Below are 26,045 nucleotides of genomic sequence, written 5' to 3'. Positions count from 1 at the left end.
GAACATTTCACTTTTGTGATTATATGAATAGGATGCATCAGTTAATATATTTTTAACCATTAATGCGAGCGCAAATCGCGAGCTAATTTTTTTTGATAAACTGTCATGAAAAGGGGATTTTAAGTAGTTTGTTGTATAATCAATACTGAAACATTTATATAACTCGCCAATCAAAATGCGAGCGTGCAGCGCACTAGCTGATACGTCTTGACAATCAGACCTGAAAAGGGATATTTTGAAAACTTTATGGAATACACGAAAATAATAGGTACCTGATCAATCAAAATTTGCGAGCGCGCAGCGCGAGCAGCAAATGTTAACATTTAGACCATAAAACTGAAATTTTTACAGAGCACTTTTTAAAAACCAATTTGTAAATTATACAAAATAGTGAAAGTTCGATTTCCGAGGTGAAATACGTTTTGTATATTGGAGTTCCAAACTTGATATTCCAACTCCATATTGAACAAGATATGTAAATCACCCAACAGGCAATGCGAGCGCGAAGATCGAGCGAAATTTTTTTATAGTGGCACGAAAGATTCTTTTTATTTTCCAAGTCTTCCCCTCACCTTATCTTATGCACTCGTCGTTCTTCTCTTCCTTTTCTCCTCTCTTTTCCCTCCTTTTTTCCTTCTTTCTTTCCCTTTTTTTGCTCCGCCAAGGGGGGGGGGGGGCTTTCGGCTTCCTGGATCCGCCTATGGGGTCAAGGGGCGGGGAAATTTGACAAGCAAAAAAAAGGTTATCATCGCCAAAGTAAGGTCGTCTCGTCCCAAAATAAATGTTTTATTTCGATTTAGAATGATGTATTTCTTACCATCATTAAAGACCAAAAATAGTAGGGGGGACATTTGATATTATGTCCCCCCTACTATTTTGAGTAGGGGGGACACGTCCCCCCTGTCCCCCCTGGGATTTCCGCCCATGCCCAAATTGTGCATTTCATCCATGAAAAAAATACGGACCGGCTGCTGTGCTCCCTGGATCCGCCAGTGCTCCCGTACACCAAAAGTCTAAAACATCAATTTTGTCCATTATCTAATTTGACTAGTACATTTTTCACATGGTAAAAAAAAAAAAAAAAATCGTAATTTGAATGATGATTCAAGTGAAAAATAAGGCTATAATGAGGCACGTGTGAACTAATTTAGATTAGAATTACGAACGTTAATCATGCACAGTCACTTGAACGATAATATCAATCATCAATTACAATGATGATTCAAGATTCACGTGTGGATTGAGGCCCATAGTCCACTCCGGAGTCCACTCGATATATTCTATAGCTGGCCCTGAATTATATGTCACCCCATTAAAAAACCCTAGCTATTGATAGACGTACTTGATAATTAAAAAGTGGCAGTAAGTAATACATCCTGTGTATAATACCGTATTATGTGCACCATTAGATATCTCAATTCAAATGCTCATAAATTTTCTATTATTTGTTAATTATTTTTCTCAAGATTTATATGTAGGCCCCTATTTTTGATTTCACCCTCCCCGCAAAAGAAGAATTTAGTAGGCCTACAAATCGGCAAGGGGCATTCAATTTTCATGAATATTTTTCAATGAAAACGAAATTATTGTTAATATTCATTTCTAACTCATTTTATCTACCGCAAAGGCTATTATAATTAAATATAAAAATATTTTGTTTCAACTTTTGAAGAAAAAGGGAATAGTACCCCGGGTAGTGCATTTTTGGTTATTGTTTTAAACAGACCCCGGAACCCCCGGAACAGGCCCCCATAAACATTGTTATTGGGACTATTCATCTCAAACTGCACGTGATTACTATAGTATTCCATGTGATGATGAATGAACTTGTGAGCTAATCCTCTAAAAAAGTTTAATGACGTTTCGGTAATCAGGATGCGTAATTATAATAAGTTCAAGAAATAAGGTGATTCGTCATGCCATTTCATTTATTTGCTATTTTCTTGCAAAAATGATCTATCTTTTTTTATCAGTTTTAATTCATAATTAATATCTATAGTTGTTCTGATATTGCTTTGGAGAATTAATTACCTGATTTTTATTAACACTATAAAAAAAAAAGACCTATCTTTTTAAACCGCGTATGATTTTCGAGCGCTAAATTTGCAGGAAACAGGCACCTCATCATTTGTTTACAGTATTTTGTGCATGTTGACTGAGATGTGACGTGTATTGTACTGTGTGCATTGTATCGAGGTAATCTGCGTGCAGAGGATCAGGAAGACGTATAGGCTGCAGGATCAGGCGACACGTACACCGGCGCTACATACACATCTGAGCTGTGCTGAGGAATTGTACAGCACCACCTTTGCTTAGTTTGAGTTTGACGTCCATCTCTTCTTCTAAAGCCAAAGGAGTGATAAAAGAAAAACAGTCAAAATGGAAGGATCGGCAAAATGCATCAAATATTTGATGTTCTTCTTTAACTTCATATTTTTCGTAAGTAACGTTAGATCTAACGTTTATAAGTAACGTAGGGTGGGGTAGCCAGGCGGCTTCTAAGTTCTAGAGAGTAAAAATCATTTACTAACGTAAGGTCACTCTCATGAAGCCAGGGCTTCCGTCATATACTTTTGTGTGTACCACCAAAAAACCTGAAACTTTCGCCCCCGAGATTTCTACTTTCTTTCTAAAAGATCTAGCCCTAAATCATGTACATGGGATAAAACTTCATTTCCGACATTTCTACGCTCTCGTTGTTATTTTTGAACAAGAATTCATCAAAAAAATGAGAGAAATATTGTGTAAAGACGGAAGAGACTTGCCCGATGTTTACGCCGCCATCTTGTTTCCTATTGTTCTTCGCTAACGTTACAGACGCGTGCGTCGGGTAACGTTGGGGAAGAACAATAGAAAACAAGATGGCGGCGTAAACATCGGGCAAGTCTCTTCCGTCTTTACACAATATTTCTCTCATTTTTTTGATGAATTCTTGTTCAAAAATAACAACGAGAGCGTAGAAATGTCGGAAATGAAGTTTTATCCCATGTACATGATTTAGGGCTAGATCTTTTAGAAAGAAAGTAGAAATCTCGGGGGCGAAAGTTTCAGGTTTTTTGGTGGTACACACAAAAGTATATGACGGAAGCCCTGGCTTCATGAGAGTGACCTTACGTTAGTAAATGATTTTTACTCTCTAGAAGCCGCCTGGCTAGGGTGGGGGGTTGGGTGTCCGGACACGTAACACTAACGTTAAAGTTAACAGAAATGAAGCCTTGTTTTTATCTCAGGAATAAACCAAAAATATAGGTTGAATAGTTTTTTTTCACCATCAATATTTGTTCTTTATAATATTTTCTTAGATTCTGTGCTAAAAAGAATTAAAGACATTGCTTGTAAACTTTTTAAAATTGAGAGTAAAAATCATGTGTCCGGACACCCAACCCGTCCGTACACACAACCCGTCCGGACACACAACCATGACTAAAGTACCACTGGGTATACCACTACCAGTACCAGTCGTAGACAGCTTGCAGCCGTCTGTTTTTGAGGAGTTTTTTTTTTACCAATAAAAAGACTGGAACAATCTCCCACCAGGAATAAAAAACCTCAATTCCACACAGTCCTTCAAATCATACCTCGAAAGGTATGCGGGGTTTCTTTAGATAGGTGCCGCACTGTGCACGAGCCGCTGGCGGCGAGTGCCAAGTGTGCACCATCTGAAGAAACCGAGCTTTCTCTGCATTTACTTTTACGCACGACAGAGCAAGTGCATTACTTGTTTTATAAAATAGCAACACAGAAACAAATTCTTAAAAAGTTACAGTTCAGTCTTACCTTACATGTACCTTACCGCAAATACTGGAAGAATGCTGAATTAGCAGTCGAGCTTCCAGGTCCATCTTCTAATTTTGTCTGCTTCATTCATGCTTCAAAAAGTTTAAGGAGGCAGTGGGGCAAGTTGGTGAAAATTGACTTCTCATATCTAATTGTTGGACTTCTCCCGGGACTTCTACCGCATTGGTTTGCTTGAGCGTGCAATGTCAATTTTCGTTGCGCACTGTATTGTAGTGCAGTGCACCCAAAAAGTTGGATGTCATGTGACGCGTATTGGCCAATCGCGATGCTTGAAATAATACACCTATTTTATAAAAGCCAATAAATCGCTAAATACAGCTACAGAGAAAACCAGCAACTGTTTGGAATTTTGGAGTTATATTCACTTTGATTCCATATTTTCCTATAAGAATATGAACATTATTTAGAAGTTTAGGCACAGGAAATACTTTTTCTTTGCATGATAAATTGAGTGCGTAGCTTTAGGACCCCTTCTATAGTATATCGGGCGGCGAAATCAAGAGGTGTTCGGAAAACACGGTGGGATTTTCGTATTAGTGAGTTTTGTGATATTTTCTTTTTGGTTATGAATCTTTACAATATTTAACACAAATTTGTGAAAGATGATTTGTTAGAATATTAAAATTGGCATAGTTATCGTTTGTAAACAAAGTGCGTAGCTTTAGGCCCCCCATCATACCGTTTATCCTACCTCAAGTGATGTTCGTGTAGGCTCCACTTCACTACCGCTACACTAGATCTACGCTACACCTACGCGAACATCAAGGTCGTGAACTCTGGTACTCCGAGTGACAAAGGTGGGATTTTATGGGGGGAAAAATATAAAACTCGTGCACCAACACGATTTTAAAAAGAATATAACACTAATCTTCCTACTTTTCATTCTAATTTCAATCCATATCAATCCTACGGTTAGTCTAAAAATTGGTGATTTAGAGCCAGTATCGGGTTCCTCACACGTATTTATTCACTGCCGATTCTAAAACATTGCAAACGCAAATAACGCATGCGCGGAAATTTATGAATATTTGGCAAAATTTGTGATAGGGCTATAGATCTAGTCCTATCATCACGCAATTTCCGCGCATGCGTAATTTGCTCCTGGGTTTTTGCTCCTGGCCATGTGCACTGGGCTGTGAGACTTACTACACTGAATGCTCAAAATCTGTGCTAAGGACCTCTCAAATACTATACAAAAAACAGTTATACATTTGACCCTACCATTCTCGAGCCGCGAGCTAAAAACTAACAGGTGGCCTTATTTACCCCACTTTCCCCTATACCATTTGTAAGAGAAATAGAAAATAGAATAATTACAAACAAAGAATTGAAGAAGAGAAAATGTTAAATATATTGTGATGTTCAGTTTGACACGTGTGATGAATTATATGTCTGGATAAGTTCCTTGTTTGGAGGTACAAAAAAAAAGATTCACATTACTAACCCTTTAATACCAAAGATAAAGACAGCTTTAACACTATTTTGCATGCAGCCTCTGAAATGTCCCATGTATAACATATGTGAGTTCTTGGACTTGCTTGAAAGCATATTATTCTATCAAGCTACATGTATGAAAATTGTAGGTGATAAAAAAAAGATTGATATGATGTAGGAAGACCCCAATTATTTGACATTTTCACCCTACCATTGTTTACATGCATTTTAAAAGATTGTACATTGGCTGATGAAGATGCACATTTCTTTATAAGTAATTACTCCTCGCTGCATTTGCTCATATTGTGATATACATGTATGATCATTAAATATGCATAGAGTAAAATAGGTGCTTAATCATAGAATCATAATTATAGAGAATTTATTTAATCACCAAATTACTTTTTGTCTCACCTGCATAGCAGAGTGAGACTATAGGCGCCGCTTTTCCGACGGCGGCGGCGGCGGCGACGGCGGCGGCGGCGTCAACACCAAATCTTAACCTGAGGTTAAGTTTTTGAAATGACAGCATAACTTAGAAAGTATATGGACCTAGTTCATGAAACTTGGCCATAAGGTTAATCAAGTATTACTGAACATCCTGCCTGAGTTTCATGTCACATGACCAAGGTCAAAGGTCATTTAGGGTCAATGAACTTAGACCATGTTGGGGGAATCAACATCAAAATCTTAACCTAAGGTTAAGTTTTTGAAATGTCATCATAACTTAGAAAATATATGGACCTAGTTCATGAAACTTATACATAAGGTTAATCAAGTATCACTGAACATCCTGCATGAGTTTCACGTCACATGACCAAGGTCAAAGGTCATTTAGGGTCAATGAACTTTGGCCGAATTGGGGGTATCTGTTGAATTACCATCATAACTTTGAAAGTTTATGGATCTGATTCATGAAACTTGGACATAATAGTAATCAAGTATTACTGAACATCCTGTGCAAGTTTCAGGTCACATGATCAAGGTCAAAGGTCATTTAGGGTCAATGAACTTTGGCCAAATTGGGGTATTTGTTGAATTACAGCCATAAATTTGAAAGTGTGTTGGTCTAGTTCATAAAACTTGGACATAATAGTAATCAAGTATCACTGAACATCCTGTGCGAGTTTCAGGTCACATGATCAAGGTCAAAGAACTTTGGCCACGTTGGGGGTATTTGTTGAATTGCCATCATATCTCTATAAGTGTATTGGTCTAGTTCATAAAACGTGGAAATAAGAGTAACCAAGTATCACTGAACATCTTGTGCGAGTTATAGTAGTTTTCAAAATCAGCACTGCTGCTATATTGAATCGCGTGATGCAGGTGAGACGGCCAGAGGCATTCCACTTGTTTATCATTACAAGACAGTGATCAATGCCACATTTTCTTAAATTTCCTGACTTGGGAATTAAAAAAAATGGGATGCTTTCCAATCATGCTTTTCCAATTATGGATAGCATGTCCACTGAGTAATTTGCTTTTGGGACAAATCTTGCAATTTGGGCTGGATTCCATTTTGATTTGTTTGTTTGTTTGCTTGCATTTATTTCTGCGTTCAAAAACACAATACAAAAATATTTACAATTACAATATACAAAATAATTCACAATATAAACAATGTAGTCATATTACATGATAAATACAAATAAGAGTGTGAGTATAAATTAATCTTTTATAAATGTAAACATATATATATAATGTAATAAATGAACGCAGGAGACCACCATCGTGAGCGGTTAGGCTTGAATTGATGGCGGCCTCATTTGTAACATACTGTACATCTTGTATACAATAGTGTGTAATATGAATATGATCTGTTTACAATGTATTAATGATCAGGGGAACCAAGGATTACTGGCCAAGAATATATTTTTTAATGATTGCATTTACTGTGGTTTATATTAAATTGTCAAATTCCTGGGAAGAAGGATGTCGAAACATTGAAGAAAATGTGAAGTGCATACATGTTGGATCTTGGGTGTTGGATGCAGTACAACAGTACCTACATTTCCCATACCATTTTGCGCAAGTCCACCTATCCATTGACAGTTTATAAATTTCATGGCCTTTATAATTGGTGTACATGCATTAACGCATGCAGAAAGCATTGCATTTAGAGCCACTACGCATGATTTTATGCAGGTCATGTACATCGATACATGTACCAGTACTGTAAAGTAGCATGGATATGATCATGAGAGATGTTTTGCAGTTGGAATCAAGGACGAATCCCTATAAAATGATATGGCTGCTAAATTTAAGTGCTGGTACTTAGGTTTGGTTCGGTGACTAGCATAAAATATGAGACCTCAAGTGCATAACAGGCTGCTATCACATCAACACACCCATACCCATATTCATACATGTAATTTGCAATGTAATTAGCAAAAAGTACACCATCCATGACTGCTTATTGTGCTACAATGCATGCAAGTATTCAAGCATGACTTGGGAAGGTTACTTTTTAATTATGTTTGCTACATGAACATATTTGCTACAACGAATGTATACTGTTCATCAAACCTGAAGATATTTTGCCCAGTCAGAGGAGCATCTCATGAAGCTTTTTGTCAGTGATTTTTCAATGACATTATTAAGCTAAAATGTACAAGTGATATCAATGTATGTGATAAAGATTGCTGTATAATTGAATATGTATAATAATTATTATAACCTATTTCTAAAAAAAGCAGTAAAGGTGCTCATTAGAAGTCACAGAAAATAGGTATCTTTATTGATAAATATTTTAAGGAATCTCATGTTATTTTACTGTATGCATTACATGTATTCAAAGGCCTTGACCATTGTTTAAGGTCAATCTGATGTCTGCTGACCATCTGATAATGTTGTTTGTTCATGGATAACGGATAACAGACTTTATTGATTTCCTGAAAATACAAACAATGGAAGGAAAAAAAGAGAGAAGGAATCCTTCATTGTTGTTTTTGCAAATAGATTTAAAATTGTATAAACATGCATGCAGCATGACCCAGAACATTCAGATTATCTTTGCCAAGGATAATAAGAGGATTTTCACATACAATACTGTAGAATATGTACATGTGTTTTTGTTAAAAGCCTGTGTTTGTACCAACTGCCAATGTCATGTGATATTCATGAACCCTTTGAAGTCTGGTGATACAGAGTTCAGCCTTCTTGAACCCGACAATGTGTAGTTAGTTTGTATATATATGTACCAGCTCGTAGCCTGAGATCATCACAAGAGCTTCTAAAGACCCCTACATGAGTAGCCTGAATTAGCTTCCTTTTCCCCAGCACCTTTTCTTTGGAATAAATTTACTATTAAAATAGAAATATCAAATCATTAAATGTAAACTGGAGTATTATATTTTATGTTATCAATTTTTGGCACTATGACACTCATCCAAACTTTTATTTTTGTCCATTTTTCCTGTGCTCATTGGAATAGAATATTTCTTGATACATGTACTGTAGATGGCAGTATATAATGAAATGCCTATCATTGTCGTAATCATCCTCATGTGAATACTATTTGTTTTCACTATCCTCATTTTTGACATGTACTGTATATTGCATGTGTAGTGCCGCACTTTCTTCCAATTTGGCTAATTGATTATTTTCAGCATCATGGCTTAGATACATTCAAGGCCACAAGTATCCTTTTGATTGACCTTGCCTACATGTACAGACATGTACTTCATTGGTCATTTTTGCCCTTTATTCCAGAATTTTCTTGTCTTCTTGACTTCCTGTACTTGTGCCTGCGGAAAAATGACCTTAACCTAAAATATGGAGAAATTTAGTGCCTGTCAGCCATGTTTTGTTTTGTTTTATTGTCATCCCTTTTTATAAAGCATCAAATACTGAAGATGTTTCATGCAACTCGCTGTCTACATGTACATGTATATTTTCCCTCATTTTAAATTTTAATCATAATAATCGTTGCATTATCCTGAAAGTGACTGCAGTGAAAATAGGAAGGTTGTGATTATACATGTAACTTCCCTTTAATACCATAACATTCTTCTCATACTTTTTTTTTGCAGATCTTCGGTCTTGGTATCATAATCGGAGGAAGTTTGACATTGACCTTGTACAGTGAGTATGTAGACTTCACCGGTAATACAGGAACAGCTATCCCTATAGCACTCATCTGTATTGGTGTCTTCATATTCCTTACTGGATTCTTTGGATGTTGCGGAGCAGTCAAGGAGAACTACTGCATGCTGGCAACGGTTAGTACACATGTTGTTTGATTGTTATAATTACATTGTTTTTTTTTTCGAATTGGTGCTTCTAATAAAATTTGTTTCAAAGGAAACTATCCTGATTTTATCAAATTTCTTCTCTTGGACTTCAATACTGTAATCATGTTTTCATCATTACCCTCATGTACAGTATAATGCGTGAAGGTCCTGTAGCCCATTGCAGAAAGAATTTTACCAAACGCAACTCTAAAAATCACAAGCAACATGATTTTTAAGCAATCAAAGGCATGCTTTCTGGACTTGTGCTTGATATTTTTGACTTGCTGTTAAACTCTCTATGCAACTCCCCCTGGTTGTTTAAAAACATAGCAAATATGATTTCTTGCTTTACTGAAAAATTACTCAATTCGACCTTTATTATAGTTTTAGCGATTATTAATGAAATATTTACTTGTTTGCGTCCTTCCGTTATTGAATTATGCCAACTGAATGAAAAAAAATATTAGCATGAGTCTCTGCACAATTTTACAACTTATAAATAATAAACTTGACAGGAAATCTCACCCCTGTAAAACTGACAGCATCAAGTAATAGAAAAGACATGCAGTAGCATAATGTGACTGACCATGGAATCATCCATATTTATTTGGGTACCTGTGTCTTTCAGGAAAAAAAAATCCTAGATTTACACATCTATTGGCCAATAATTCTGTACGTGTATGGATATCATATGACAGCCGATCCCAGCTAGTCACATGTACTGTGATAGCTTGCGTGTGTATGATGGCTGTAATTTGATACACTGTTATTTTTATTATTTCACACTGTAGTTTGCATTCATCATGGTTCTTCTCCTGATCTTGGAACTGGCGGCTGGTATCTCTGGCTATGTTAAACGTGATGACATTGATAACCTGATCGACGACAACATGTCTGAACTCCAACAGACTTATAACGAAAGTGAATCAACGAAAGATCTCTTTGATAACATGCAGAAAAACGTAAGTACCCGACCTAGTGATATTTACTACTGAACTCATTTGACCAGTCTGTGACACTTAAAGGAAACCTGTGCATGTTTTTTTTTCTAGTGCATGATGTGGGAACTAGGAAGGCCCATTTCTTTGATATTTTCACCCGATACCATTGTTTACTTGCACTTTAAAAATGATCTTATCCTTCGGTAATTGAGATGATGTAGATTTCTAAGCCTCTATTGAAGTCTAAAAGCCCATTTAACAAATGAATGGATGTCATCACAGATCATTTCTCAGTCCAAAGTTTTCCTCTCACTTCTGATATGAATTTGTTCCATTATAGAAGAGTTTGGTATCTACCCAGATATATACAAGACCACAATATGACCTTGGTAGAAAAGGTCAGGAGTGAAGCCAGGATATGAGGAATTGAAAGGATTCTACTAGACCCTAACAAGGTCCTTTTATCAAGGTGTACCTTCTTTTCGGAAATGTATATTTAAATTATTGATAGATGAAAATATATTCATAATATTTTATGACATAATTTATGAGATTGCTTCAGAAAAAAACATGTCTTTTCTCAATTCACCCTACTCGCCATACCAACTCTAATTGATACTATCCATGTCTATACTTTATTAACGCCAAAGTGAATGAGTCAGATATCAAAGCAATTGATGCAAATAAATCAATAAAAAGGGAAAAAGAGAAATTGTAGTTGTGTGGGATTAAATTTAGCTATAAACCTTGCTATATTGATTTGCCTGTCATGGGCATACAGTAAGTGCTTTATTAAAAATTAATTCACTGTGCTAGTCACAAATGCAAGCAGAGCATTTTTCATTTAGCCAAATGTTTATGTTTTGTATTAAGAAATTCAGATGCTCATCGGTCCTCAAATACGGTCTTTGACAAGTTGTATTTTTGTATTTTCTATTCATATATTGTGATTGTCACCACTCCCTGATCTCTACATTGTGCCCTTGCTTTAGAGGCTTGCAATATGCTATATCTAAATAGAAGAGTCACACATAGAAATGAGTTTATTTACCAAAGTGCTCAGAGGTTCTGTGACAACAAACCAACCCAGTTCTTCTTTGTTCAAAACATACCATACATAAAGTCTAGATGAATTCCATATTACATGTATGCATGTACTCTATCATATCATGGATTCAGTGACTGTATGGACCTTCATGTACAGTATGTATTTAATACAGTACAGACATTTAATAGACTACATGTACATGTACATGCATGTGACACAGTTCTGGATATGAACTTGAATTTTCTACATGTATTTTTATCCTCCATTCGTTTTCTTGATTTATACAGTATCTCTATACGTATATATTTTACTTGATTTTCTCCTTATTTTTCAATTTAATTTTAATTTGTATATTTATTTTATTGCTCTCTCAATTTGGTTAATCATGCCTCCAAAAGTTACTGAACATTTTCCTTTTTGACATTTTATTGGATATTTTATTTTGTATACACTGTAAATTATGATTTCAGATGCCATTCCTAGTTAAGTGCAATAGGAGGTACATGTACACACTCTGTTACAGCTGGAATATTTGGTATCATTGTACATCATTTCTTTATTCTAATTCTGTTCCTGTTCATAATTTGTTTTTCGTATCTTGGTTTACATTGCCCCAGGACATCAGCAGAGGAAAATTATTTTAAAATCATTTTTACTTTCAATCAGCTACATGTAGTACACCTATTCATATAAAATAGGCCATTTTAACTATCCCCAAAACTCTAAATAGCTAATTATCACCTGTATTGTGTATGATTTCATTTAATCAAGTGCCATTTTATTCGAATTTTACTCAAAGTTCTCTATTAAATCATGCTAACTGTCTTTTCTGTCACCTTAATACCATGCATGCTAATTTTCTGCCATCCTTTATCCCCTTTTCATATACATGTAATGCACTTTGATAAGCTGTTGTGCTTTTTCACTTATTTGTACTAATTTTAGCCCCCCCCCCTCCCCCCAAAAGAGAGAGAGAGAGAAAAAATATATATATGTTTTACACTGCACATCATGTACTGTACATGTACTTTATGAATGCATGCATACATGTACTTATACCTGATTATCTGTTGATTTTTTAAAATCCCATTATAGGCTTTCATTCAGTACATGTGATTTGTAATTACTATATTTTCAGCATCTGTTCCATTACTTATATATATTTTTTTGGTGGTGGTACATGTAAGGAATCTGATCAGAGTTGTGTCTGAAATGGGGAATGGCAATTTGAACTAATTATCTTATTATCCAATATCCAAAACCATACAACCCCCCCCATTGTTGTGCAATATTTCCTATTCAAAGTCGCCTTGTACTTTTGCTGTCTGCTAATAGTGTTCATACAATCACCCTGCAATTGTATGCACTGCGCTCCATTGTACTGCATGTATTGTTAATGCATTTTAACAAAATATTTATGTACATGTTAACTCACTATAAATCAAATGGGCATGAAATTAGGGGATAGAGAGAAGCAAAGAAAAAAAAAGGTTCTTCCATCAACATTGGTTTAAATGAGAAAGTTATGATTTTGTAAGTCTCATTTGAATTTCTAGAGTGTAATGTACATGTAGTAAAAGTGATCATCACCGATTGGCACTTTTTTTCAAGATGGCAACCAGGCTATAATGAACTATTTGTTCTATATTACAATTTTCAGATTTTCTGCATGTTAATGTTATATAAGAGGATTACTCCACCTTAACAAAAAATTATTTTGAATAAAAATAGACAAATTAAACGGGTATAACACTGAAAATTCACAAAACAGTTACATGTACATTGTACAGTATATTCACATCCTGGTCAGTATGAAAATGAGGGGACTGATGACATCACCTGCTCACTACCGGTATTTCTTTTGTATTGTATTATATGAAATACAGTCTATGTAATTTTGTTCTCATTGTCATGTGAAACAAAAGTTTTATACCTCCCTGGAAATGTGGAATAATCATTGTTTTAACATTTTTTGGCTCAGTCAAGTTGATCTTTATGTCTAATCTGTAAAAATAGAAATATTATTCAATGCAAATAATCAAGAGTAAAAGAAATAGTGAGGAACACCAGTGACTCTCTCATTTGAATATCACCGAGTTGTGCATCTAATGGTTTTGTTAAAAAATAAATGAAACTTTAAAATGTCATAACTTATTTTACATTGAATTATGATGAAATTTTCAGTGTTATGCTCTTTTGATTTCTCTCTATTGATTAAAATCAACATTTTCCTTGGGTGGACTTGACATTTAAGAAGCTATTTGACTCTTTTGGAAGAGAGCAATATAAACATATCCCATGATCATTTTTCGGTTAGAGTTAGACATGCTGCACTTTGAAAGATATGTGTACAGTACTGCCATACTTTGGCAAAAGGAAGCAAGTTACAAAAGTATAATTTGTTGTAAATGAGTAATGTGTGTTTGTCATTTACTTGTACATAGGCGTCAATGGAATTTAACAGCATATTTTCTTCAATATCTTTCCTTAGAACGATCGTTTCTACACCAAATTTTGCCTGAACATGCAACGTACAAAGGGTGCTTCAGAAACAAAAAAATGGGCAGTGTGTACATGTAGAAAATCTGATAATTCTAATAACAAATAGACTTTTCATGCTTTTGTAATTGATTTTCACAGAACTTTTGGATAATGTATTCTTTCTTTTCATTAAATCAATTTGCCAAATGATATAGCATTCTGAATTATATATGTACATGTACGTGCATGTACATACGTTTCGTACTGCCCATACTGTACGTACATTATTTGTGTGGATGTTGATGCCTGAGATTAATTTCTGTATAACTATCATTGAAGTTTCAGCCATACATGCTAGTTGTATATTTGTAATGTTGCACTAGTGTACATTAGTCCAGGAAAAATAAGGTTTGACCGCAAACAAATTGCAATAGAATTTTTTTCAACGCAATGCATTTCCATGAAGTCCCCAAAATGACATACTAAAAGTCCAGAAAAATCCATTTAGTGGAAAGATGTCTAATTTGCATAAATCCAAAATGGCGGCTACCGTAAGAATTTTTGATGATTATTGATAGTAGTACAAACATTGTTCTGATCATAGCACTTTCAAAAATTATGATAAAAGCATGAAACTTTCACCAGTGTTATATCTTACCATAGACTTCATTTTGAAAGCAAGATGCAAGTCAAATTTGACCTCCGTTGACCTCTAGAGGTCAATGACCTCTAAATATCAGAAAATTGATGTTTTGCATCATTAGTACATAATAAATATGGTTATAATGAAAACAAAATGATTCAATATTGACTTTCAAGGTATCTTGATATTTTATAAAGAATTTGGTGGGTTATAAGTCTTGACCTTTGACCTTGGAGAGCTGGAAAAGGTCAATGACCTTAACATTTTAGAATATTGACACGTAGCATCTCTGATTTATGAACAGGCTTCTAGTGTAAACGTTGCAATACAATTAATTTGAGCACTATGCATTTCCATGAAGTCACCAAAATGACATACTAAAAGTCCAGAAAATCCATGTAGTGGAAAGACATCTAATTTGCATAAATCCAAAATGATTAATCGTAGTAGTACAAACACTGGTCTGATGATAACACTAAGAATATGATTAAAGCGTTAAACTTTCATCACTGTTAAATTTTATCATAGGTTTCATTTTAAAAATCGGATGCAATTTAGAATTGACCTGTGCTGAACTCTAGAGGCAATGACCTAAAGGATTATTGACGTCGGAATATCATAAAAATTTATGTTTTGCATCATAATAATTTGTTAACTTATAAGGTCCCTTGATACATGAGAAAATTTGCGAGTATTATAAGTTGTGACCTTTAACCCTGAAACTTTCAAAGATCAATTTATTTAGAATATTGATCTTAACTAGTTTACTATCCAGCTTCTGCTGAATAGAACAACCCAGTACAAGATACACCAAAGTGGATATCTTCCGTGGGACCAGTCCAATGGAGACTTCACCTGGATATTGAAACTGAAGGAACAAAGAAGGGAAAGGCAGCACGCTTCGGTGACACCACTCTGAGTAAATGAAACATTTTGATCTGCCACCCAGATGTTCATTTAATCATCTCGTCATGTCTACATACGGAAAAGGATAAGATGACAATATCTTAGATCTCGTCATGTCTACATCCTGTGTGAGAGATGATCAGATGGCAAGATCTTGGATCTCGCAATTTTTACATCCTGTGGGAGAGATGATCAGATCTAAGATATTGTCATCTTATCCTTTTCCCTAAGAGTTGTAGACATGACGAGATCCCAGATCTTGTCATCGATCATCTCTCTTACAGGATGTATACATGACGAGATCCAAGATCTTGTCACATGATCATCTCTCCCGCAGGATGTAGACAAGACGAGATCCGAGATTTCGTCATCTTATCTTTTTTCCTTAAGAGATGTAGACATGACGAGATGATTATATGAACATCTTAAGCTTCCATACTTAAGAATGGCAGCCTGTTTAACAATGTGCTACACAGTCCCATCTCCCAGAAATTTTGAGGAAGGCTAAAGTAATTCCTCAAACCTTGGAAAGATCCAAATGTGCCTAGAAGCTACAGGCCAATCGCCCTTTTCTGATATCTCTACAAGCTACTTGAGCATCTCATCTAAAAAATAAATGGTCCCATTATAGAACAACATATCATATTCCTAACCAGGCTGGTTTTTAACTTTGGAAATAATATACAAGCTAGGTTCTCAACCAGACTCAGTTCACTGAGGACTTCCGACTTAATCCGGTAACTAACTAACGGGTGTAGAAAATTTTTGTTGAATTAGCAGCTGCATCTGATACTGTGGTCTACTCGTACAACTATACAAATCATTGATGATAATCATCTGACCAAACTTATCAAACTTCTACTATAAAACAGACATCTCTTTATGGAGCTCAACAGGAAGACCAGCAGGTAAAGAATTCAAAAGAACCGACTCTCTCAGGGTAGTGTTCTTGCTTGAGTCCAGTCTTCAAACCTAAAGACCAAGGTTAGCTTGTTTCATCCCCACAATCATCATGCTATGAGGAAACTAAAAAAAACCTATGGTTTGAATTCCATTCCAGCACTGCGACCATGCAATATATCTTGGTGTCAACCTTTATCAGTCACATTAAGAGTGAAGGTGGAAAGTGAGGATCCATAATAACCTTCTCCGGAACTGACAAACTCCTCCACCAATACTCTGCTACAGAGTATGCATGTGCTGTCTTGGACACGTCTACCTCTAGACAACACTTGTGGGACTATCACAGGCTATCTAAAGCCAAAGAATGTGAAGAGTCTGTATGTCCTGTCAGGTATTTCCCATCTGATATACGCAGATCAGTAGCTATACCACAGAGCTCTCAGCGAAGACATAGCGTCCATCAAATCTATGATGCCAAACTAGTTGAAAAAGCCTAAAATCTAGGAAACATATTTTTAATTCTGCCCAACCTCTGACAGAGTCACCATTATGCAAGTTACGGGAAGAGAAGTGCAGTGCCAACCAGCATCGTGGTAAGCTGCATCTCCCTTCTAAAGAGCAACTACACCAGGTTACAATCTAGATGGGAAAACTTGCAAGTCTCTCGGGTAGTGTACATAGATGATAACTGCAAAAAAATAATTGAGGCATTTCAGATATCATTTCAAAACCTCCCAATGCTCTAACCTCAGTCAGGAATGTACTAGCCAAAACAGACATGGGACCCGTTTCATAAAGAGTTACAAAGGTTGTAACGTTGTCATTATGACAACTACCATGGTAACCTTGATTTTGATTGGCTGCTGAACCCTAATGCCATGGTAGTTGCCATAATGGCAAAGTTACTCTTTATGAAACGTGCCCCTAGCGTTACAAACTTACAACTATACAGATGATATGGTTTTGGTATTTTTAACTGATTATTTGAGTAAAGTTTGCAGATCTCAACATTTGACTGCTGAGGAAAGTGAAAGGTCAATTACCTCAAAACATTATCATATCAACCAGTGATGCCGAGTACCAATATTTTTACATTTTAAGGTCAAATTTCTTTAGAGATCCTCAAATTTCAAACACAAGTTGATATAACATGATGCTAATCAAGAACTCTGGATGCAAAACATCAATACTTTTAAGTCATTGGCCTTAAGGTCATTGTCCTCAAGAGGTCAGGAGAGGTCAAATCTGAATTGCATTGGAATTTTTAAATGAAGCCTATGGTAAGATATAACACTGGTGAAAGTTAAATGCTTTTATCATTATTTTTTTAAGTGCTATGATCAGACCAGTGTTTTTACTATTATTTGTAAAAATAAAAATTCTCACGATGGCCTCCATTTTGAATTTATACAAACTAGATGTCTTTCCACTACATGGATTTTTTTGGACTTTTAGTATGTAATTTTTGAGACTTCATGGAAATGCATTGTGCTGAAATAAATTATATTGCAATTTTTTCACGAGAGGCCTGTTTATCATAAACCACTGATGCTAAGTATCAATATTGTAATATGTTAATGTTATTGACCTTTTCCAGTGGTCCAGGGTCAAAGGTCAACATTTATAATACACAAAATTCTTTCTAGAATATCAGGTTACCTTGAAAGTCAATATTGAATGATAATTTTGTTTGCATTATTATTATATTTATCATGAGCTAATGATGCAAAACATCAATTTTCTGATATTTTGAGGTCGTTGACCTTAAGGTCATTGACCTCTAGAGGTCAGCAGAGGCCAAATCTGACTTGCATCCCAATTTTAAGACGAAGCCTATGGTAAGATATAACACTGGTGAAAGGTAAATGCTTTAATCATAATTTTTTTAAAGTGCTAGATCAGACAAGTGTTTGCACTATTATTTGTAATCATTACTGAAAATTCTTGCGATGGCCGCCATTTTGGATTTATGCAAATAAGACGTCTTTCCACTACATGGATTTTAAAAACACTTTTAGTATGAAATTTGGGGGACTTCAAGGAAATGCATTGCATTAAAAAAATTCTTGTGCAATTTGTTTGAGGTTGACCCCCTAAATCAGTCATTTTTCCTGGACTATAAAGCTAACAAATTTTTCACAAATTTGGAACGTAATGTGGTTGCGTTAATTTTGATACACACTGTACAACATGATATAGCCAGAGGGCGTGACTTTGACAGCCCCCTGACATGCCTGAGAGGGGTAGACGTCAATGTGCCAGCCCTTTTTATGTAGCTGATAAAGAAAAGCCTAATCTTAACTAAGTGGTTAAAAAGCGTATATAAATGCATACAATCTTTAACTACTGTACTGTATACACTAGATACGTTATACATATTAGTGTACGAAAATGCATACAAAACGCGACATTTGTGAAATTTGAATAGTCAACTTTGATACCTTATAAATTTGTTTAAAAGAATGACACCAATTTAGAATTGCATCCTCATGATAATAGTATATTATTAAAGTTTTCTGGAACATTTCAAGGTAATTGCTCCATTTTTCTTAGATTTATATAAAATAATGTATTTCCAAAATTTTCAATTTTTGGGGAAAATGACAAAAATGCAGTTTTCTACTAAAAAATCTCAGCCAAATTATCTATTTATCCCCTATAAATAGTACCAAATTATAGGAATTTTTTTTTCTTTCATATGACACTAATTTTGTGGCAATTAAATGTTCATGTCAAAATGTATGTACGAAAATTCAAATTTTCTGAAAATTTGGCGGCCATTTTGGATTTATGCAAATTAGACGTCTTTCCACTACTGGGATTTTTCTGGACTTTTAGTATGTCATTTTGGGGACTTCAGGAAAATGCATTGTGGTAAAAGAAATTATATTGCAATTTGTTTGCGGTTGACCCCCAAAATCAGTTATTTTTCCTGGACTACATGTACATGTCATTTTTTTACACATCTTCAGAGATGATAATATACAGAAGTTTGCCCCTTGTTACTCTAAATTCAAGAAATTACATTTCAAATTTGCTCCACATCATGTATATTTCTTTCTACATGTCTCTTTTTTCTCTAAAACTCTCCGTAATTCATTTATATCACCAAATATTTGTATGTATTTTCTAATTGTTGTTGTGTGATTTTGCATAATTTAGAATATACAGAGCTTGACACATTGAATGGGATCAGAGTACAGATTTTCTTGACATTTATCAGTATGTTCATTATTTATACATGTTTGAGCATTTTCATCAATTACTTTTTGGGAAAGACCATGCAGCATCAGACACAAAATAAACAAGCGAAGAAAAAAAAAGCATTTATTGATAGGGAGGGTAAATTTTCAAAACAAAAAATATTGAATGTACACGCATGTCTGGAGCTTTTAATGATCCAGTGATAGTGCAGGATAGTGTGTCAAGGTCTGGTTTGCAACCTTGAAAATTAACCAGAATTCTAACATTTTCTCATATAGTCTCATGCTTTTCACTCTTAACCCATAATACATCTCGCATCTCATTTACTCTCCTCATACTCGCATCCATCCTACTCTGCAAATACCTGCTTTCACTAACCCATCAGTTGGAGTGCTGTGGAACACTCAACTATACTTCATGGTTTGGCTTTAACGACACAGCTGGCTACAACGTGGTACCTATGTCATGCTGTATTACAATGCTAGAAGGCTGTAACAGTGATGTGTCGCGCGATCCGTTTGTGGCAGAACGTAAAATACATGTCTACGTAAGTCTAATAAAAACCTTTCAGCTCCTTCATTTTGTATTTGAATGGTTTGTTTTCCCCCCTGTGTCGATGGTTGTATGTGTATTAGTTGGAATGCTGTGGATCGGATAACTACACTGACTGGTTGGGGTATAACGCTTCGAATCCCAACATGGTTCCCCAATCATGCTGCAAGTCACCTTCTGTTTCAAACTGCAACGTACCAGGATCAACTAACTTTGATATCTACACAGAAGTAAGCTTTATATGGTCTAGTATTAACCTGTTTTCTTTGTGAACCTAGTGGTCTCTGTTGTAAGCAAAAGGAATTCAGAGAATTTAGTTGTCAACAAGATAAAGAGATTATCAAGTGTTGAATAATGAATATAGTGGATGTGATACGTGTCTATTTCATTGTAGATATTACATGTAACATTTAATTTTGAAATTCAGTCCTTGGCTTTTGTCTGGGTAGCTAATTATGGAATGGATTAGGTATTGTCTTAATAATTCGTCTAGAGTAGGTTTAGGAAATTGTAACATGGTCCTTGGGACCTTTGTGAGAATTCTTTGTTTTGAGAGAAATCGTTATTTGATTCCTACATGTATGGCATCAATTTTTTTATCATGCTTAAAAAACTGGTTTTCATAAATTTGTGCATGAATTCATTAAGAACCTGAATGTGAAAATCAGTCGAGAATTTCAAATTTGAATATAAAGGCTATTGAAAAGGGCAGATGTGGAACAACAAAAAATCTTATTGAGAAAACCTTTAGTATACAATCAATTTTCTGTTTAAATTCAATTCCATTGTGTTGGTTTTGCAAATGAACCAAATGCAATTTTGCTAAATATTTTCAAAACAATGGTGTTCAGTAGTGCTAAATCATAGAAATATCATCAAGGTAGCATTCAAATGCTGATAAGATGTACTTTTATTTTTCTATTATTGCTGATTTGGTATTTTTCCCCAAGAAAGTGTTGAAAGTTTTTTTTTTCTGACACATCTATTGGATGATTATCCATTTGATGTGGAAATTTATTTTCTGATGTGTTATTTGATATTTCAGGCTTGCTACCCCGCACTCAAAGATCTTCTGATTGGCAATATTGGAATTATAGCTGGAGTAGCCATTGCCATTGCTGTCATTGAGGTGGGTACATATCCTGTTTTGAAAATATGCCATTCTATTATCATTGTTCAATTTAAATGTTAAAGTTGGTTTGTATAATGTTCAGCTTAGCATTGACAAAGGCAATGAAACACTTGATTGATTATGTGATATTTATTTAACTAATTTTGGGGATGTGTTACCAAGTTTCAAGTATTACCCTTGCAGTATGATTACCGGTATGTGCAATACGTTTTGAGATGTGGATTTTTTACAGACTTGTATTTGTAAAAAGTATTATTTCATACTTAATCTGTCATATTTTTCTTCATTCTATTGGACCCTTGTATTATTCACTAACATATTTTATATCAATATGAATAAGAGGTAGACCAATCGAATCTCTTGAAATTTATGTGATCTCTCTTAATAGATTTTAGGTGTTGTCTGTGAAAGAACCCTCCGTGCTTCCATTTTCTGAAGGATGTAACAAATTACCCACAGATGATATTTATGATATCCTTTGTTTTGCTAAGATGAAAAGCACTGTTGCTATAATGAATAAAAACCTGCCAGTGATGAAAACTTTAGTGTGGGCTCATATTGAACATTACAATATATATGGACTAATACAAGTGGTTCGGGAAGGGTCCTTGTTGACTACGGGAATAGTACTACTAATCATGGTTTATTTCCTGATTCATCATTATATATATTTTGGTTTCTATCATTCTATTTTAATACAGATCTTTGGAATCGCATTTGCTTGCTGTTTGATGAGGGTTGTTAAAGGCGAATATGAGACGGTTTAAGATGGCTAATCATTCATCTCATCCTCCACCTTTATAACTTAATCTTGTATCTCATTTGGTTTTGAAAACTCACATGTTAATAGTATTTTATAAGTCATAAACATTAAGAAATACAAAATAAGAATGATCTGGGATTATTGGTGTATATAATTAATACTAGCAAAGTAATGATGATATCTATCATTTTGTTTCAGATCTTTGGAATTGCATTTGCATGTTGTTTGATGAGGTATGTTAGTGGTCCCTATGTGGTGGTTGTTCAAAGCTCCAATCAAGGTACCTAGGGTTAGATGTGCATCGTAAAAGATTTATTTTGGGCTTTGTTCCTTGATCTCATCCTCAACCTTCAATCTTATAAAAATTACATTATTGAGTCGAACAGAGGGAGAAATTTAAGATGTTTAGAGAGATTAGCATAAAAACTTATTGGTCTTATTATTAACATGCTATAACATTTTTTTTTTAATCATATAAGAAGGCTTATAAAGTATACAGTACTGCTCAAAAAGGCTTAGAATGTTTATTCCTGATCTGTCATCTATTTATTAAACTTTATCATTTTCATTTTGTATAAGTTAAGAGATATGATAGATTTTTTTTCTTGAACATCGTTTACTGTATGTATTATGCTAATAATTTAAAGGAAAATAACTTAAGAATTTTGAAAGTGTAAAGTATAAATGACATATTTTCAGATTATTTTTGTTTATAATGTTGATTTATAATTGGGTGAAATAAATGAAGGGAAGAGAACACTACAAGACTATTCTATGTAAATTGGACATAAAGTAAATTGTGTTAGAAATGTAGGAAAAGAAGTTTCCAAGGATGTGTGGGACTGTGGGGAAAAGGTTTATGCTTAGTAATTCATAAGAGAAGGTTTATAAACGAGTTTGAAATTAGTTAAATCTTTATGTACATTCTAGTTTTTTAAATCAAGTTATAATTCAATTATTTTTCATGTCTGATAGAATCTCAACGAGGTCCATATTTTTCTTTATTCTTGTACACTTTATGTCTATAAAATACTTCTAGATATCAAGTTTGTCATGTCTTGTACAGTATGTATGTTACATATGATGCTAGAGAGATATTTCTATTAGATAACTTGTAGTAATCTTGGCTCTGTACATGTAAGATACAATTGACTATACCATGAATAGTAATTGTAAGTCTATGTGAAATCATGCACTAAACATTACAAATCAGCGGTAAAAGTTAATTGTTTCTTTTTGTGATATATGAACAAGGCCCTTTCCAATGTTTGTGAAGATCAAAGGGGAATAATGTCATGTATTAGACATTACAAAGCTATGTGATTCTTCTAGTGGATAAGCTTCATAATTGTGCATTTGTAAATCTGGTAGAATTGTGTAAAATACATGGAATTTGTCATTTGTGCTTGAAGCATGCATGTTACAAATTTAGTTTCCATGAATGTCATGGAAATATCAATTTTGTTATAAAAGTCTCACATTATCTCAATCAACAAGAGAGTATAGTACTCTTCACGTCAGTACTTCTTTAAACATTGTTAAATGTAAATTAATATTCTCTGATGTGTACTAAACTCACAGTACTTTGAAGTATAAACTACATGCATACATCTTATGACCATAGACGGATATATTCTGCTGGTATACAAATACATACACACCATGTTGGTACACCATCTGTTGCAATCTCCAAGTGTGATATGACAGTTGATACATTGAAAGTAGCACCTGGTTTCAATCGGTTTCAAATTCATCATTCATCATTGTATACTGCAGTGTCTGGGGTATTATATTGATAACTTAAGATTAATATTGTAACAGGAATACAGCATCATAAACATGTTCAAGTCATCACAATCAATAAAGAATATATGTGCATGCATATAAGAAAGGTTTATATCTTGTACGTGGATGTACATGTACTTTGCACTTTTCTGTGAAATGAGACATCACCCTTCTATACCAGCATATATTTAGCATCATTTCGTGCTGTTTCACAAAACCACATCGTTCATTAATCCTTAAAACGTAACGTTAGCATAGTACCTGCTACAGTAAATATTGCATCATTTATTAATATATTAGCTTTAAATAGGTAATTTACACTGTTTCCATGTACATTCAATTTACTTCAGTAATTAATGCAAATAGACTCCAAAACCAGTGATATTCTTTATATTTTACATGTATACATCATTCAGTAAACATTTTCAAATGCCATCGTGCCATTACGATCTACATGTACATTAGCAATGCTATCTTCAATTTACATAATACTTCCCATCTACTAGTACAAGTCAACTCATTCTATGCCAACTTCTGTTATTGAAGTTTCTAAACTTTGTTAATTTTCTGTGAATGGTAAGTCGTATCAAAACTACAGTGTTAGTCATAATTAGTTGGTGTATTGCATACATGTACGTGTAAAGTGATGTGGATAGAATGTACAAGTACTGTAATGTGGAAATATATATTGAGGACAGTGAAACTATCTGTAGTCTTGAAGTGCAACTGAACACACTTGTTTCCTTTTCTGCACTGTTTTGATCACGATGACCAGAGAATTTCAAAGAAATTGGTAGATTACTAAATATGTGCATTGAAAGAAAGTCATTTGTAGACCTGTTTGTAATGTGTGCATTGAGTATTAAAGCAGTAGCTGGTCGTATGTACGGTATATGATCGTGATTGTAATTCTGTCAAAAGCTGGTTTGTTTCCTGGCAGTGCATTTTTCATTTCATTTTCAACTCAGTCAGTGTTGTCCAGAAAGATGTGTTTTTGAAGAATGCATTTAAAACTTTAATTTCATGGTTTCTCCAACAGTGTCCAAGACTCATACAAAATGTATTTCCCAGAAGAAATTTGAATATATGAAGTACATCAGTTTACCAATGTGAAAGACCCCTTTTGTCATTGAAGTGAAGTGTTATAATCAAGGAATTTATTTGGTCACTAAGATGTCTTTCTTTTTTATAGTAAGATGTATTATGTTTGAAGGTAATGCTGTGAACCTCACTTCCCTATCTCTTGTTATATTTTGACCAAATTGATGTACATGTCTGGGTTGAAATAAACATCGAACAGTTGGTAAATTTGCACAACGTATCACTCAAAAACAAATTTTATATATTCTCACAAAATGATGTGATCTATTTTCTTCAGATTTATATATCATACTTTTATACAAAAATACAAATTATATATATATCAGGAGGGCATACTATCCCTTTAAAAATGTCAGATGCGACATATTTTCTTTAACTATTTGGTCATTTATACTCCAGGAATTAATTTCACACTATATGACTACTAATAAATATGTTAAGTGTCTCTCTATTATTTCATCTTGTTTTAATTTGTCTTTTGTGTAGTGAACATTTGACTGTATTCTAATGAATTCTATAGATCATAGACTATCTTTCATAAATCAGATTCACATGAGTAAACAAAATCCAAATTGAATGGTATGAAAATATTTTAATCAGGAATAGTTGTAAAAAAATAGGTTAGTATATTCATTTTACTGTATTCTTCTGTTGAAAGATCAAATCAGCTGTATGAATTGATTTCAAGACCCAGATGTACACTACAGATAATCTTGCCCAAGTCGACCTTCCATAAGTCAAAGCAATTTTTAAACCAGGGTCTTATAACACAAAGGTTTGTGATGAATTGCAAATATGAAAGAACCGCACTGATTGGCTCCCAGTCAGTATTTTAAACAGAGTGTGCATGCAACAATGATCTTGATGGGTCATTGGTATTAAGCATTTGATTGCAAATATTTGTGTTACGGTCCCCAGGTGGGTGTTTCATAAAGATGGCTGTAAGTTACGAGGGTCTTTACGAACAACTGGTGATCTCTTCTTGGGTGCCAAATTAAGATGATTGAAAATTTGGTGTATATCATTTATCACAAGAAATGATCACCAGTCGTTTCTAAAGTTGCTCGTACATGTAACTTATGAACAGTTTTATGAAACACCCACCAGGGTCTTGTTGCATAA

At 34.4% G+C, this 26,045-nt stretch overlaps 1 protein-coding gene across 5 annotated transcripts; it reads left to right on the top strand.

Moving 5' to 3' along the window:
- The first annotated feature begins 1,757 nt into the window (after window positions 1–1,757).
- LOC129257103 (CD63 antigen-like) lies at window positions 1,758–25,377 on the top strand. Of its 5 annotated transcripts, none has more exons than XM_054895383.2 (6): window positions 1,758–2,439; window positions 9,264–9,452; window positions 10,256–10,426; window positions 20,226–20,372; window positions 21,188–21,271; window positions 21,976–25,377. In XM_054895383.2, the coding sequence occupies exons 1-6, from the start codon at window positions 2,380–2,382 to the stop codon at window positions 22,039–22,041; spliced, it is 717 nt and encodes a 238-aa protein (XP_054751358.1). In that variant the 5' UTR covers window positions 1,758–2,379; the 3' UTR covers window positions 22,042–25,377. The 5 variants fall into 5 exon arrangements, 4 of the variants coding, with proteins under 4 accessions (XP_054751358.1, XP_054751351.2, XP_054751343.1 ...); XM_054895376.2 differs by lacking the exon at window positions 20,226–20,372 and adding an exon at window positions 19,976–20,137 and having other exon boundaries at window positions 1,772–2,439; XM_054895368.2 differs by having other exon boundaries at window positions 1,830–2,439; window positions 22,236–25,377.
- The last annotated feature ends 668 nt before the right edge of the window (window positions 25,378–26,045 follow it).

This window comes from Lytechinus pictus, chromosome 1 (genome assembly GCF_037042905.1).
Source record: "Lytechinus pictus isolate F3 Inbred chromosome 1, Lp3.0, whole genome shotgun sequence".
Taxonomy (NCBI): domain Eukaryota; kingdom Metazoa; phylum Echinodermata; class Echinoidea; order Temnopleuroida; family Toxopneustidae; genus Lytechinus; species Lytechinus pictus.
The sequence above is the reverse complement of the archived record's forward strand: the minus strand, read 5'-3'. Positions and strand labels throughout refer to the sequence as shown.